At 43.6% G+C, this 16329-nt stretch overlaps 2 protein-coding genes across 8 annotated transcripts in view; one reads left to right on the top strand and one right to left on the bottom strand.

The window, feature by feature from the left end:
• Window positions 1–2615, top strand: part of PTPN13 (protein tyrosine phosphatase non-receptor type 13) — a 161048-nt gene extending 158433 nt beyond the window's left edge. For all 6 annotated transcript variants that reach the window (XM_081206882.1, XM_081206883.1, XM_081206881.1 and 3 more), the window contains one exon: window positions 1621–2615. In XM_081206882.1, the coding sequence (XP_081063008.1) occupies window positions 1621–1701 (81 nt within the window). In that variant the 3' untranslated portion in view covers window positions 1702–2615. The remainder of the gene's footprint in view (window positions 1–1620) is intronic.
• A 1058-nt stretch (window positions 2616–3673) lies between these two features.
• SLC10A6 (solute carrier family 10 member 6) lies at window positions 3674–13181 on the bottom strand. Of its 2 annotated transcripts, XM_081209402.1 has the most exons (5): window positions 13002–13181; window positions 6902–6990; window positions 6371–6546; window positions 5580–5737; window positions 3674–3976 (listed from the first exon to the last, which is right to left on the bottom strand). In XM_081209402.1, the coding sequence occupies exons 1-5, from the start codon at window positions 13111–13113 to the stop codon at window positions 3798–3800; spliced, it is 714 nt and encodes a 237-aa protein (XP_081065528.1). In that variant the 5' UTR covers window positions 13114–13181; the 3' UTR covers window positions 3674–3797. The 2 variants fall into 2 exon arrangements, 1 of the variants encoding a protein (XP_081065528.1); XR_014012008.1 differs by lacking the exons at window positions 6371–6546; window positions 6902–6990 and having other exon boundaries at window positions 13002–13173.
• Window positions 13182–16329: the final 3148 nt, after the last annotated feature.

Below are 16329 nucleotides of genomic sequence, written 5' to 3'. Positions count from 1 at the left end.
GGGGTAGCGATTCTGGAAACAGCTTCCACCAAAGTAACTGGAGAGCTTGTTAGAATAGACAGTCTTGGACTGGCTGGCTCAGCCTGTCTCCAGACTGCCTCTGTTTTGCAAGTGGGATTCAATTGCATACCAGCCAGTTTTGGGGTTTTTTTTGCAATCTAAGCACTCTTGCGCAACAAAACCACTTTTTTAAAAAAAACAACCAGGTAAGGAAAGTGACAAAAAATGCATGATGTGAGATGAAGTGAGGTTACAGGGAACCAGACAGAGGGCCTTCTCGGTAGTGGCGCCCGCCCTATGGAACGCCCTCCCTTCAGATGTGAAGGAAATAAGTAGCCATCTTATCTTTAAAAGACATCTGAAGGCAGCCCTGTTTAGGGAAGTTTTTAATATTTAATGCTGTGTTGTTTTTAACAGTCGATTGGAAGCCACCCAGAGTGGCTGGGAAAACTCAGCCAGATGGGTGGGGCATAAATAAATTGTTGTTGTTGTTGTTGTTGTTGTTGTTGTTTGTTACAATCAATTGACAGGAAGTTGTATAGCCTTCGTGCAGGCAAATCCAGATGGATGCTCAGTAACAGTCATGCAAACAAATCAGAATGAACACACCATAAAGAGATTGGCTGGAAATGACTTCAGGTGGCTGTGAAAACAACCTTTCTGAAGCCTTGGAGAGCTAATGCTAATTCATTTAGACCAGGAGTCACCAGCCTTTTGGGGGTTCTAAGGAAATATTGTGGGTGGGCACCACAAAAATATATATATCCATTTCATGGGGTGGGGAAGGGACTGTTGATGGACAAGCCCTTCCCCCCCCCCAATAGAAAAATCAGCAAAGCACCTACAAGGGCACCTCCCCAAAAAACAACAAGCAAACGAAGAGCAGGCAGTATCTCCACCCCAAAAAGAAAATTCCCGCAACCAGCAAACCCAGAAGACCAAATATTCGAAGCGGGCCCCTGCAGGTACCTGTGGGTAATGTGGGCGTTCAGGGTCCCAGTTACTAGGCCAGATGGACAGAGGAACATAGAAGCAGAGTCAGCTGTGTTATAATGAGTCGCAATATTGGTACATCTAGCTGAGCATTGGTTACTCTGATGGGCAACAGCTCTCCATCGTATCAAACGGGTCTTTACTAGCCCTGCCTAAAGACACAAGGGGGTGAACTTGTTCTACAGTTCAGCTAGGTCCCCCCCCCCCAAATTGCTTCCATACAAAACAGCATAAGGCCTTCACAGTTCCTATTCTCTTGGTTTGGGCCCATTAGCAGGGCACTGACTGAACAAAGCAGGTTCCTATTTGGTTTTCGGGGTTTTTTTGCACTAGATTAATAATACTGGTCTTGCAGTGTTCCCCTTGAGCAGCATGGATGGTTGGCGACAGGAAAGGGGTGCGGACGGTGGGGTTGGATTTGTGACTTCATCCCCCTTCCAAACCACCTGAAGGTTGTGAGAATGGATGGCACACTAGTTAAAGGCCCAATTGAAGAAAGAGAGCAAAGCTCTACACCAGTGTAAGATTAGGATGCAGCTGTGTTTCAGTGGACTCTACTGCAGCCCCTTTTTTGCAGTTCAGAATTGGTGTTCCCGTGAGTTTACACACCGTTTCCTCCTTTTGCAGGACCAGTACGTTTTCTGCTATCAAGTTATCCTGTACGTCCTAAAACGGCTCCAAGCGGAAGAAAAGCCAAGAAGCAACTAAGCTGTTACAAGTCAAATATGCATTTAAGGGGGGAAATGAGGTTCTTGAATAATTTGGGCATATCTACACTACAGAGTTAAAACAAGTTAAATGTCTGTGTGAGGTCTCCCTAGGGGAACAGTAGTTTGGTGACAGACTTGAGACTGGGATACTCAGCGCCCTCATCAAACTACAAATCCCAATAATTCTTTGGGGGGGAAGCTATGGCAGTTAAATTGGTGTGAAACCAGTACGTGTGTGTGTGTGCGTGTGTGTGTGCGTGCGCGCGCGCACGTGAATGTAGTGTAGCTGTGCCCTAGGTGAGCTCTGCCAATAGGATTCCAGTTCCAGTCTCTATCGAGTACCACTATAACCCCCTCTTTTTTCAACAGGTTGAGGGTCTTTGTGCGCCATATATATTTAATAACGCTGCAAATTTTTTTGCAGCTTTTTCGAACTATGATAAGCAATTGACACATTTTTTAAAAGGAACAAAAAACCCTTCTTCCTATTTTTAAAGAAGTATTACATTTTCTCTCCCTCCCAACTATTTTATAGTATATTTCTGATGCAAGGGATGGGCAGTTGGGAAATGAAAACAGTATTTTATCCTGGTGGTCTTTCTTACTGGTAATTTTTTATTAGTCTGTTTTTAAGCGTTTTGTTTATAGCAGAGCAGTCTTTTCCCCCAGCATTTTTAATACAGTAGAGCTTTTTATAGAAAATACTTGAAATCAGTATTTAAGCTTTACAGAACAACTTAACTAGCATAAGGAAAAATAGCAAACGTTTACTGTATTACACAATGTTTACTTTATATAGAGTCTTGTGTATATATTTATATACTTTTACAAAAAAAAGTTCAATTATCAGATGTCTAAGCTTATAACTGCTGGGACGTCTCCACAGTGTAAATAAAACACTTTTAAAAGAGAGTTCATTTTCATACGTCTTCTGTCAATTTAACCTGTTTTTCTCTTCAGCCTCAGATCCTTCAAGTTTTGGGTGGGGTGGCATCAGACCTTACAGGCCGCCCATGCCTAGATGACACTCTGTTCCCTTTTATGGCTTTGCCCTACAGAAGCTGACCTGATAAATATGCAATCTAACTAACTCTGACTGTTAACCTTCCCAAGTTTTTCTGCATTTGAAGCCAAAATGTCTGAACAAGCAAACCAAGCATGAAAGACTTGGAGAAACATACAGAGAGAACTATCCAGCCTAGGAAAAATGCTTGAAGTGACCTTTTAAATGGCATGTTTTTCGTTAATCATAACTGTGAAAGGAATCATTGCACACTCTGGCTTGTGGCAACCATTATGTGTGTGTGTGTGTGTGTGTGTGTGTGTGTGTGTGTGTGTGTGTGTGTTACTCTTTGATGAGGCATCAAATTGACATCCTGGACACTTAAACAAAAGGACAGGGCTTGATAGATGCATTCGTGTGCCTATGTAGTAGCACAGATCTTGTTATGGATATGTACACACCATCACCATCCATTTAAAGCATGTAACTACCCTGGGTCCAAGAATCCTGGAAACTGTAGTTTGTTAAGGGTACTAGGAATTGTGGTGGACTTGTAAAAGGGCAAAAGGGTATTGGGAAATGATCCATAATTAATTGAAAAAATGTTTAAAAGTACTTTCCCAAAAAACCAGAGTTTTGTTAGCCCCAAAATGGAAAACATGCGCAGTTCCAACCAAGAAGGGTGGCAACTTAAGTTGACAGAATATGCGCAGCTTGCAGACTTAACATATAGAATAAGAGAACAAGAAGAACATACGTTTAGAGAAGATTGGAAAATGTTTATTGAATATATGGGAAATAACTGTGTACAGCTGAAAACAATGGCAACATTAAGATAAATTCAACAGTGTAAATAAGTTGTGATGGATGTAATAATGCAATACTGATTGGTATAGTTTTTGTAAAATATGCAGGGATTTAGGATACGTAAAATGAACCATGGAAAGAGAAGAAGGGAAGTCATTGATATCTTAAGGATGTAAAAATGTGTACTTTAAACTGTAAAACAGAAAATTTAATCGTGCTTTAAATAGATGGTACGTACATAGGATTTGAATCACACACCCGTCACACATAGTTTCCTGATGAAGCTAAAGAACTTTGAAACTATTTTCCATTTTGGAATTGACTTCGTGCTCCATTTCAAATCGCAAGTTGATTTCACCGCCCAAATTGCCTGACATTGTGACCTGAGGATCAGATGGTCTCTCTTCTTCTGCTGCTGCTGCTGCTGTTGCTCTTCCCAGACATTTCTTATAAATCTGATAACCTGCGTGCAAAGCAAATGAATAAAATGACTTAGGAGACTGCTTGAGTGATAGTCCAGGACGGAAATACTCTGTGCCCACCCACACTGGGCTGGTTGTTGTTGGGGGGTTTTTTTTGGGGGGGAGAGCATATTCTGCAACAACATGTCAACATTCATGCTGGATTTATTCCGGACCCACCCATGCATAATTCCACTTTCTTCGTTGTGCTGCAATGCTTGGCCAATGCATTTTGTCGTCTGAAAGAGCACTCCTGTGCTGTAGAGCAGCAAAAGCAAGATGCACACACCTCAGAACCATAGCTGTCAACGTTTCTCTTTTTTTTAAGGGAAATTCCCTTATTCCGAATAGGATTCCTCGCAAGAAAAGGGAAAAGTTGACAGCTATGCTCAGAACATTTATAAAAGGTCACAGGTTTTCAACAGGAAGTTACGAGATGTGCACCGCTTGGAAATGAACCAGTACGTTTGCCCAAAACCTTTTGCAGGCATGAACAGTATTGAAAAGGTATAACCACCCCCATACCATCATGGACAACCAGCTTCTGAATACCGGGGAGCATGTGGAACCAAAGAAGTGCAGAGTTGGAAGGGACCCCAAGGATCATCCAGCCCAACCCCTTGCAATGCACAAGTGGGCAGAGGGCTGTTGCACGCACATGGTGCTTTCAGGGCTTCCCAGAAGCATGTGGCTGAAAACAGGATGCTCTGCTAGATAGACCTTTGGCCCAAATGAGTAGCTTGAGGTCTTCTTCGGTTCTCACTAAGGACTTCAAAATAAAAGCTTGCGCTTTTAACTCCACAGTGGTTCTCCCTGTTATATAGAGGAGCACCTGTGTTTGCTACCAAAGGTAAACTCGGCGTAGGTAGCTGTGGCCAAAACTATATGCTTATACAGCCAGTAATATATGTGTTAATCACATCTATAAAAAGGTAAAGGGACCCCTGACCATTAGGTCGAGTCACAGACGACTCTGGGGTTGTGGTGCTCATCTCACTTTACTGGCCGAGGGAGCTGGCGTACGGCTTCCGGGTCATGTGGCCAGCATGACTAAGCCGCTTCTGGTGAACCAGAGCAGCGCACGGAAACGCCATTTACCTTCCCGCCGGAGAGATACCTATTTATCTACTTGCACTTTGATGTGCTTTTGAACTGCTAGGTTGGCAGGAGCCGGGACTGAGCAACGGGAGCTCACCCCGTCGCAGGGATTCAAACCGCCAACCTTCTGATCGGCAAGCCCTAGGCTCTGTAGTTTAACACACAGCGCTACCTGCGTCCCAATCACATCTATACTTTACGTTAAAATCACATCTATACTTTACGTGTGAAGTCTTTCTAAGGGATTTAATTAAAGGGGGGACACTAATATAAATGTTCTTAATTACATCCCTCACCAATTATTTCATCCGTTTGAGCACTTATTTAAACATTTTGAATCAGCAATAAAATAAGAACATCTGGACCTCATCCAACAAAACAAAACAGTAAACAACAACTGCCCCTTTCCTATTCTGAATACTGCTTCTCTATACATTAGACCTGTCTTTGGTACTTCCCAGTTGTTTTCACTTTCCTCGGGGCACATTTTTGAATGGAATTACCTACCTGAAACCATAAGGGATAAATTTAGCAACTGAAACGCGCCATAGATCACAAAGGATGGATATATCTGGATGAAATGCTGGAAACTGAAAGACAGCTGGAACACAGCAATGGGCAAGTTCAGGTTCTGAGTTCCTGTCTCCACAGAAATTGTCCGACACCTGGAAGCACAAAGATTTTGAAATTCTCTGTACACAGAGTCACTTGGGGGAAGATTCGACAGGTCCAAAAAGGTCTGAAAACTTTCCACTCCCAAAATTGGCCAATTCAATCAGTCCAGGAGGATACCTTGGTCAACGGTATCCAAGGCTGCTGAGAGCACAAGATTGCAGTCTCCCTGTCCTTCTCCTGCTATAGGTCACCCTCTCAAGTGACCAAGGCTGATTCCATTCCAGGCCTAAACCCAGACTGAAAAGGATCCAGATAATCAGTGTCATCCAGGAACACTTTTAAGTATCCCTGCCACCACCCTTCCTGCCACCTTTACCCAAAATGGAAGGTTGGTGACTGGCCAATAGTTGCTACATTGCCTCCTTTTTAAGGAGCAACCCACACCACCACCTCCTCAAGGGCAGCTGATGACATCTGAGCATGTGATGGTGTGTTCACAGCACCCCTGGAGCCACCAAGCCACCCCACATCAGCTTGGAAGCCTAGAAGTCCATGAAGCATGGTATCTTGCCCACATCATTGGGCTGCATTCTTATTTCTTGTACCCTGGACTGGTCTCTTGTGTTGATCAAAGGGCAGGCTATAAGCAGTTCCTGCAAATAAATAATCAAGTTATCGGGTACCTTTGCCAAGATTGGCAGGTGAGACGGGCCAGCAGAAAGCCACCAAGGTAGCCAGTCACTGGAAGCACTGCTGCAACTATCAGAAGAGAGTAGTCCACAATCCAAGAACCTTGAAATGTCAGGAAGTAGGCTACTGCCGGGACTACCCATAGAAATCCTCCAATGGTGCTTCCAACCTGTTACAAATGGACAAAGAGAAAGGTGGAGCATGTCGTTCCATTTGGTTTTCATCACTTGGCTCATCCTTCCTCCTCCCAGAACCATCTCCATCAATAGTCTACCCTCATCCTTACGTAATCATACAGGAAGAATTGGCATTGAGATTGAATTAGCATTTGCCATCCCGTCCGTTTTATTTTTTCCTTTCCTTTTCCCATTTTTAAAAATAACATCAATGGCAACTGCTTTGGATTGTAAATCGCCTTGAGTGGACTGGCGGAAATAAGGTGAAATACATTGTATATCTTTGCTTGCTTTTGTTCCGTGCAGGAGTTTTTAATTCCTTAACAGGAATGTGCCTCCCAAGTTTACCTTGAGTATGATTTGGGATTGCCTGGGCCACCTATACTTCACCCAAAAACCACAAGCGATGGGTATAGCAAAGCTGAAAAGAGTTGTCCCTAAAAAGGAAAAGGAAAGGTTGTTTTGTTGTTTAGTCGTGTCTGACTCTTCGTGACCCCATGGACCAGAGCACGCCAGACACTTCATGGATGCAAGGCTAGGCCACTCAGACGAACAGTTAATCAACGAAAGTGGAATGGGTCCCCTAAATGCTAATGATGAACATTGGCCCCTATTCAGGCGTCACTCACTTGACCCAGTTACCAATTTTGCTGGTACATGTCTTTTTTTAATGGCACTTAGATTAAACCTTGTTATTTTAAATGGCCTCTCCTCGGGAGACTGCCCTGGCCAATTTACTTATTGGTCAGGCTTAAGGCATTCTGTTATTGACTACATCCTTGTCTCCCAAGAACTCTTTGATGAATATATTGAATTTACTGTAGATATAAGAACCGAAAGTGACCATTTACCCCTAAATCTTAAAAGGACTGAATTTTGGGAACCCTCTAGATGTGGGCTTGCCCCACAGACTCCTGATCCTAATGCTTTACAACAAATAGGCAGATCCAGAATTAAATGGTCCCCTTATGTTAATAACAATTTTAGCATTTGGACACAATCAATGGAAGGTCAACTCCTCTGGGTTGATCTGACTTCCAACGACACTGAAGAGACCTCCCCAATTGACCATTATAACACATTAATCCGAAAACTCCAACCGTTATTGTCAAGACCCAGGAGATCTAACCAAAATGAGTCCCCTACCAACAAAAAATGGTTTGACCACGAATGCACTCAGGCAAAACTTATACTCAGGGAATGCTTTAAGGTCTTCCAGCAAAATCCTAACCCTATCACTAAATTAGAGTTACAACTTAAAAAAAGAACTACAAAGAGTTATTAAAAACAAAAAAAAAGAACCACAGACTCTCTCATCTGGCAAGCCCTCATAAAAGCGTCAATAGAAAAAGACAATTCCAACTTCTGGAAAATTATCTCCAGTCAAACCAAAGCTCCTAATGAGGGCACAATAATCCCTGCAAACTCATGGGAAGAGCACTATAAAGTGCTGTTTAGGGAACATCGTCCTTCTGCGCTGCTTAACATCCCCTTAGATAATGATACACCATGGCCCCCAACATCTGAAACTGAAATCACTTCGTTAATTCTACAAATCTGGCAAAGCCCCAGGAAGTGATTTCATTGTCGCTGAACTTCTGAAAGCGCAAATAAACTGGTGGGCCCCGGTCCTTGCAAATCTATTCTCATATATAGATAAGACAACTGAAATCCCTAAAGATTGGGGACTAGCTATAATTGTTCCTATATTTAAAAAGGGCAACCCCTCTGATCCATCTAATTATAGACCAATTAGTCTCCTGAATGTGATCTGTAAACTTTATACAAAACATCTATGCTTAAAATTATGTGAATGGTTAGATCATAATAACTTGCTAGAAATTGAACAAGCAGGGTTTACATCTGGACGTTCCACCATTGATCACTGCTTAGTGTTAGATTAAAAAGGTAAAGGTACCCCTTCCCGTTACGGGCCAGTCTTGACAGACTCTGGGGTTTGTGCGCCCATCTCACTCTATAGGCCGTGGGCCAGCGCTGTCCGGAGACACTTCCGGGTCACGTGGCCAGCGTGACAAAGCTGCATCTGGCGAGCCAGCGCAGCACACGGAACGCCGTTTACCTTCCCGCTGGTAAGCGGTACCTATTTATCTACTTGCACCCAGGGGTGCTTTCGAACTGCTAGGTTGGCAGGCGCTGGGACCGAGCAGCGGGAGCACACCCCGCCGCGGGGATTCGAACCGCCGACCTTTCGATCGGCAAGCCCTAGGCGCTGAGGCTTTTACCCACAGCGCCACCCGCGTCCCTCCCAGTGTTAGATTACTTTGTCTATAAGTATGTGAAACATTGGAAAAAGTCATTGTATGCGGCCTTTGATTCTGTATCTAGGAGTAGGCTCTGGGCCAAATTGGCCAATATGGGTATTAACAGAAGGTTATTACTTCTGATGATTAAGCTTCATGAGAACAATACCCTCCAGATAAGACTTGCACAGGACGGCAGACTTTCTAGAGAAATCCCAGTCCAAAGAGGAGTTAGACAAGGATGCCTATTAGCCCCATTCCTATTTAACATCTATGTTAACTCCCTGGTCACATGCTGCCGTGAAATTGAAACCCACCCCCCTGTGTTCTCTAACGGCAGAAAAGTACCAGTTTTAATGTATGCGGATGACGCTGTTCTTCTCTCTCAAACCAAAGTGGGTCTGAAACGTGCCTTAGGAAAGTTTAGTGACCAATGTAACATTGAACTGTTAACAATTAACTTTGCCAAAACTAAAATTGTACATTTTAACCGCTCCTTCAGGAAAGATAATTGGAGCGTAAAGGGAAATGCCATTGAACAGACTAAGACCTTCCAATACTTAGGCATTACTTTCTCTTATAATGCCAAATTGTCAACACACTTGACCACATCAGCTATATCAGCAGGAAGAAGTGCAAATGCTAACAGTCTTTCAGGCAAAATCTTTAGCCCAACTCCTATATGGCTCTCAAATTAGCCCCACTGCCAACCTTAAGACCCTTGAAACAGTACAATCTAAATTCTTAAGATCATTATTTGCTACCCCTAAGTGTACACCTAATGCAGTCTTAAGGCAAGAGGCAGGGCTGCCCAGAGTGGAATTAAAAGTCTGGGAAAAAGCAATATCCCTCTGGCTGAAAATCCATTACAATCCTAAGGGACTATTACCTTGCTTCCTGGCCACAGTTCCCTATCCTCCTTGGCTTATGTAAATAACTAACAAAGATCAAACAAATTGGCCTAAACCCTGAAAATCTTTTTATTGGAACTCTGAACAAGGCAAAAGCAATTATCACTCAGAGACTTTATGATATCGAATTACAACAAGAAGGCGCCCTACTCCCGGAGACGTATAGATGTTTAAAAGCTTGGCCTAATTTTGCAGCTGCCCCTTACTTAACTAACATCACTAACGAAGCCTATAGATGGGCTTTCTCTAGAGCCCGCTTTGAGACAATGCCCTCAGCAGTGCTGTACGGCAAATTCACGCGGGTTCTAATGCATGCGCGTCTCTGCTCTTGTATGTCTAATAAGGTAGAATCTGTCACACACATTCTTCTATTTTGCGAATTTTATAGTGAAGAACGAGTTCAACTTATTTTACCGCTTTTATCAAAATTTATACCCCTTCAATATTATTTGGAATCCTCCCCCGAAATTCTTCGAAAATACCTCCTGGAAGATTCCTCAAGCTCAATATCATATGAGGTGGCTAAATTTTGCACTTCAGTAATTAGGAAGCATAAATCTCTTCTGTTGAATGGCACACTGAGAAGTTCCCTTGTGTAACCTTTTTTCTTTTCTGAGGTTGTTGTTGATTTCTTGTTGTTTGATCTTGTGGTGTTTAGTGTCACTGGCTTTGGCAGCAATAAAACTTGAACTTGAACTTCACGGATCACTGCCTTGCCGTGGTGAAGGGGCTTGAATAACTCAGAGAAGCTATGAGCTATGCTGTGCAGGACCACCCAAGATGGACAGGTCATAGTGGAGAGTTTTGACCAAACGTAATCCACCTGGAGCAGGAACCGGCAAGCCACCACTCCAGTATCCCTGCCAAGAAAACTCCATGGACAAAGACAACAAGAGAAGGTTAGTGCATGTCAAATGTAGGTCTACTCAGCTGGGTTGTTGGGTATTTGCAAAGTGCTGGTCAACAGCCTTCTATATTTAACAGAAATGTCATCAACGGTAGATATTATTAAGGCTAAGAAGAGTTACCCCTCAAAAAGAGAGGAGTCAAATGTAGATCTATTCAGCTGGTTTTCAGGTGGTTGGGAAGTACTGCAGAAGGGGCTTTCAGAGACCACTTGCGCTTTGGACCCTCGCCCCTCTTGGCTGATAAAAATTAGCGGGGGGGGGACACAGCTGGCTGGGCCTGGGAGGTGATTAATGCCTCCTTGCAGGAAAGGATGTTCACTGCTCAAGAAACCCTCCCTGGGCTCAGAAAGTCGAGGTAACTTGCAGCCAGTTGCCAATCTCCCCTTCTTGGGTGAGGTTCTTGAACCAGATCCAGGCACTCTTGGAGAAAACTGATTTTCTATATCCATTTCGTTCAGGGTCTAGGCCCGGTTTTGGCACAGAAGCTGCTTCTAGGTCAGCCTACAAGGTTATCTCAAGAGAGAGACAGGGAAAATGTGTTCCTGTTAATTCTCCTCAACCTCTCAGCGAATTTAGATACCACTGACCATGGTATTTTTCCGGAGTAGCTGTCAGAGTGGTTGTTCCAGAGCTACTTGGTTGGTTGTTTCCAGAGTCTGATGCTTGGAGAGAGCTGTTTGGCCCCATGGAGCCTTCAGTGTGGGGTTTCTCAGCAGGGCCGGTTCAAGACATTTGGGCACCTGAGGTGAACCACAAAATGTTGACCCTCCCTGCCAGCAAAGACGGGGCGATCCTGCCTCCTGAGACAGTCACCTCACCTTGCCTCGTCCCCCATGCCGTTTCACATCTACATGAAAACACCCCCTGAGTGGGGTCATCCAGATGTTGGGAGTACATTGTCAACAATATGCCAATAGCACACTGCTCTGCTTCTCCTTTATAGCTGCATGTGGCACTGCGGATGTGCCAGGCCATTGTCTTGTCTCAGTAGCGGACTGGATGAGAGCTAACAAACTGAAGCTCAATTGGAAGACTCAAGATTTGCCCACGCTGGAAGAATGGCAGATGCAACTGATAGACTATATGGAACTGGCAGAAATGACTGGCAGAATCCGGGACCTGGGAGAAGAAACTGTGGAAGAGGACTGGAAAAAGTTCAAGGACTACTTGCAAAAGTATTGTAAATTGTATGAATGTTAAGATGATGCAGGATAGAAATTAATCTGGCATTAGTAAATTAGTGGAAAGATGCATGAAAATAAGTGAACCATAAGAACAAGGTTGAAATTTTGATTAATAGCAGGTCAAACTTAAATATCCAAATATTTGAAAATAAAGTTCAAAATTGGAGACATAATCTCTGAAAATTACAAAATAAGATTTGAAAGAAGGTGAAGTACTGCTGAATACAATTTTATAAATGGGAACGCAGGAAAGGGAGATGTGAGGAAGTCCGAAAGGAAGGTTTATGGAAGTTTGGTTTAATGAAAATTAACTATGCTGTATGTTATTTGTTCTGTGTTTATTTTTTCTGTTTTTTCTTTTCTTTTTTCTTCATGTTGGTGATGGTGTTTTATGTGATGGGGGATGTATTGTTCAAAACCTTTAATAAATATTTTATAAAAAAAAACAAAAAAAACCTGAAACTCAACCCAGGTTAGACGGAGGCCCTGTTTGTGCGTGGTTCGCTAGACTGGATTGATGGGAGGTTGCCTGCTCCTGATGGAGTTACATGTTGGGAAACTGTGTACGTGCAGCTACTCACACAGAGTCAATTAAGGTTTGGCAGACAGCCAGAAGGCAATCTGAAGGAGTAAGTCTGCCTGGTGATAACAGAGACATGGAGACTGCTCCCTGATTGGTCAAGCTCTCTGAAGGGAGTGATAATTAATGGCCTACTAACTGGAATGTGTGAGTTCGTGAGTTCAGTGGTTCAGTGTGTCAGTGTAGGAGTTGTGAGTCGTGTCAGAGAGAGCTAGCAAAAGATCCGTGTTCTGTTCCTGTAAATAGTCCACTGTATATAATAAACACCTAACTACAAGTTCCTGGTTCCTGCTTCATCTATCCTGTCTGCAGCCAAGTCGCCAATTGCTTCCATGGATTCTGAATGTACTCTACTAGGTCTGGCTAAGGTCCTGCAACTAGTCAGAAAGTTGCGAAACACCAATAGGTTTTGCCAATACTACACACCCTCTGAAGGAGCAAGTTCGCAATTTGGGGGTCCTCCTGGGTCCATTGCTGTTGCTTGAGGCTCAGGTGGTCGCGGTGGCATAGAGTGCCTGCCTTCGGGTGACACAGCTGTGCCCCTATCTGGGCAAGGATAGCTCAACTTCTGTCATCTATGTTTTAAGATGAGCAAGAAACATACCTATGGCCTGATATGGAACTGTGATGTCGCCTTCAGATTCCCAGGTCCGTGTGCAGATAAAGAGGCAAAGAGGCATCATTCCGAGTGCAGCCATATTAGAGAGGGCCGTCATGCTGATGCTGTAATAGAGTGAAAGAGGCTTGGGTGGGAGCAAGAGATGGTCTGCAGGCAAGTTAATGATGTAATCTATTGTGACAAGCTCCCCAACAGTAGTGTGTGTGTGTGCCATTATTACAGTGGTACCTCGGGTTACAGACGCTTCAGGTTACAGACACTTCAGGTTACAGACTCGGCTAACCCAGAAATAGTACCTCGGGTTAAGAACTTTACCTCAGGATGAGAACAGAAATAGTGCATCTGTGGCGGCGGGAGGCCCCATTAGCTAAAGTGGTACCTCAGGTTAAGAACAGTTTCAGTTTAAGAACGGACCTCCTACACAGGAGTTGTAGCTAATTGTGGTGGGCAGGACCAGAGGCAAATGCTAGTGGAACAACGCAGGGGATTCTTTTCCAGCCGGAACTTGCCGGAACTCAGTTCCTGCACCTCTCAGGTGGGCGCCATTGCCATTATAAAAGAACAAGGGAGGCATTCGTGGTGAGTTCAGGCACCTTTTTTTCTAGAAAAATAGTACTGGGTGTGATTCTTACCATTGTACAACAGAGTGCTGTGCAAAGGTCTCTCCACACAGACACACACACACACACACACACACACACACACACACACCTCTATCCTGGCAAAAACTCTCCTTTCCAAAAGGCATTGTAATGACAGAAAAGGGGTGCAGTCTGTGTATTGTGCAAGCAGATATGGATTGCAGTCCTCTGAGGGCTGTATCACCACCCAGAGGTCAGCAGTAAAAGCTTTTGTCCACCTTGCAATATTTTATCAGTATTTCGCTTTCCCTTATAGGCGTGAGTTGGAATCATTCACTTATATGGGAGAAAATAAAGAGGCGTACTATTGAGTAAACCTGCTTTTCAACCCTTGTGGGGTGGCCTTAGTCGCTGAAAACTAATCCTAGCTTCATCTGCATCTTGAGCTCTGTTTCTTGGTCACACAGTAGTGTGACAGAATGTGGGAAAGTAGCTTCTAGAGAAATGAATGAATAGATTGAGAAAGGATATAGGCCTAAAGAAAGAGAATTCCCAGGTATTTGCCATGGTCGTATTTTTATACATCAATGACATTCATTCATTCATTCATTCATTCATTCATTCAATGACATTAATTCCCACCCCCACCCCCACCCCGGGCATTTTGTTTGTTTTTTGTTTGTTTCATTTTTACAGGCAAACAGATACCCTGGTTATTAAACTACAAAACAAACAATATCTAACACACTTCTGTGAATCAGTTATGAAACTATAAAACTACTACAGAAAGACTGATACAGCCAAATAGTCCAGAATCATTTAGCATCATCTCCTGATTATATGGTACCTATTCTTTAAGTCACAATATTAAAAATAAGAGGCCACTGCTTCACAAGCATCTCCAAGCACATGTTCTGCACAGAAGCACATCCCATGTCAACCTAATCCCTTTCAAAGCCTGTTGGCGAACATGGCCAAAGACGTCTCTGTAGCACATAGGAATGCTGGAGTGTAAGAGCAGATATGTGCACACAACAGAAACATGTGGCATGACTTTTCTTGGATTGTGACACTTAAGCTTGCAGGTGCAAGACTGCACATTTGAATGCTCCCCAATGAGGAAAGAAAAGAAAAAGCACATTCTGTGCTAGATCCAGGGCCAGACTGAGTCGGGTTGGAATCCATTGTTGAAATCAATGGGACAAATTAGGCATGGTTTGGATCCAGCCACTTGTACATGGCAACCAGCCTGCCAAGAAACAGAATTGCTAAGTTATGTTTCTCTCCTTCACTATGTGCAGAAGAAATTGTATTGTGTTGTCCTACCTGAGATCCATATCTCCATCCACCCAGTAACTGACGAAGTTGGACAGGGAACCTCCAGGGGAACAGCCAATGATAAAGATGGCAAGCGTGTTGATTGACTTTGCAGGGAAGTTGATAGCCAAAATATAGGCTGTCAGAGGCATCAGCCCAAATTGGCACACCATCCCCACAGCGATGCCCGATGGCCTCTTGATGTGGCCCCACAGCTTCTTCGTATCTGTAGCACAACCCATGGAGAACAGAATAAAACCTGTGATAATTGCTATCACAATGGGAAAAGCCAGATCATATATTGTACTTCCATAATCTTGCCCGTCTGTATTGCCGCTTGTTCCGTTGTTAGTATACGGGATGCCACTGGAGTTGTTTGCCATCCTCTTTCCACGTTAGTCCCAGTCTTCTCCTTTGCAGTTGAGTGCTAGGAACTGCTGAAGTTCATCCCATCAGGTTACCTTTACTGGGAATTGTTAATAGGTAACAACAGCACACACAGAGAATGCCTGTTGCCATTGACTACCTCAGCAAGCCCTTACTAATCAGATTAACTTAGGGCCAAACGAGATTTGACATTTGTCATATAACGACATTGCATAGCTGATTTTTGAGAAATGGTCAGTGCTGAGGATTCTGAGCTATCTTCTTTCTTCTTCTTTGGCCATCACTCATAGCCGAGTAAGATTGTCTTCCATAAACACGGTTTTAACAATGAGTCCGTAAGTGACCGTGGAGGCCAATTCTGGATCCACATGTCCTTCCACAGTGGAGACATTGGTTTCCATGTGGGAGTTGATCACTGTATGGATTTGCCAAGCGTGCCTTCCTCTTAGCACGTTTCTCCCTTGCATCCTGAGTTTGAGTGTCTTCAAAGCCCATGACACCTTTGGTAAAGGCTGTTCTCTCATTGGAGCCCGCAGGCCAGTGTTTCCCAGTTGTCAGTGTTTATACTACATTTTTTTAGATTTGCCTTGAGAGAGTGTTTGAACCTCTTTAGTTGACCACCAGCATTACACTTTCCATTACACTTTTAAGTTCGGAATAGAGTAGTTGCTTTGGAAAACAACCATCAGGCATCCGCACAACATGGCCAGTCCAACGAAGTTGAAGAATCATTACTTCAACACTGGTGATCTTTGCTTCTTCCATTACACTGATATTAGTTTGCCTGTCTTCCCAAGTGATGTGTAAAAAATTTTGGCGACACCTTTGATGGAATCTTTCGAGGAGTTGGAGATGGCGTTTATAAGTGGTCGTGCATAAGGTTGGTAGTACAATAGCTTTGTAAACAAGCATTTTGGTTTCCCTGCGCATGTCCCGGTCTATCAGGATTGTGGCCCAGCAGGAGGTTACTTTAATCCTTTACTCCCGGCATGATCCTGATTGAAATGAGAGGCTCCCAAATTGTTACA

The sequence above is a fragment of the Podarcis bocagei genome (genome assembly GCF_964188305.1).
Source record: "Podarcis bocagei genome assembly, chromosome: 9".
Classification (NCBI taxonomy): Eukaryota; Metazoa; Chordata; class Lepidosauria; order Squamata; family Lacertidae; genus Podarcis; species Podarcis bocagei.
This window is presented reverse-complemented; position numbering and strand designations above follow the sequence as displayed.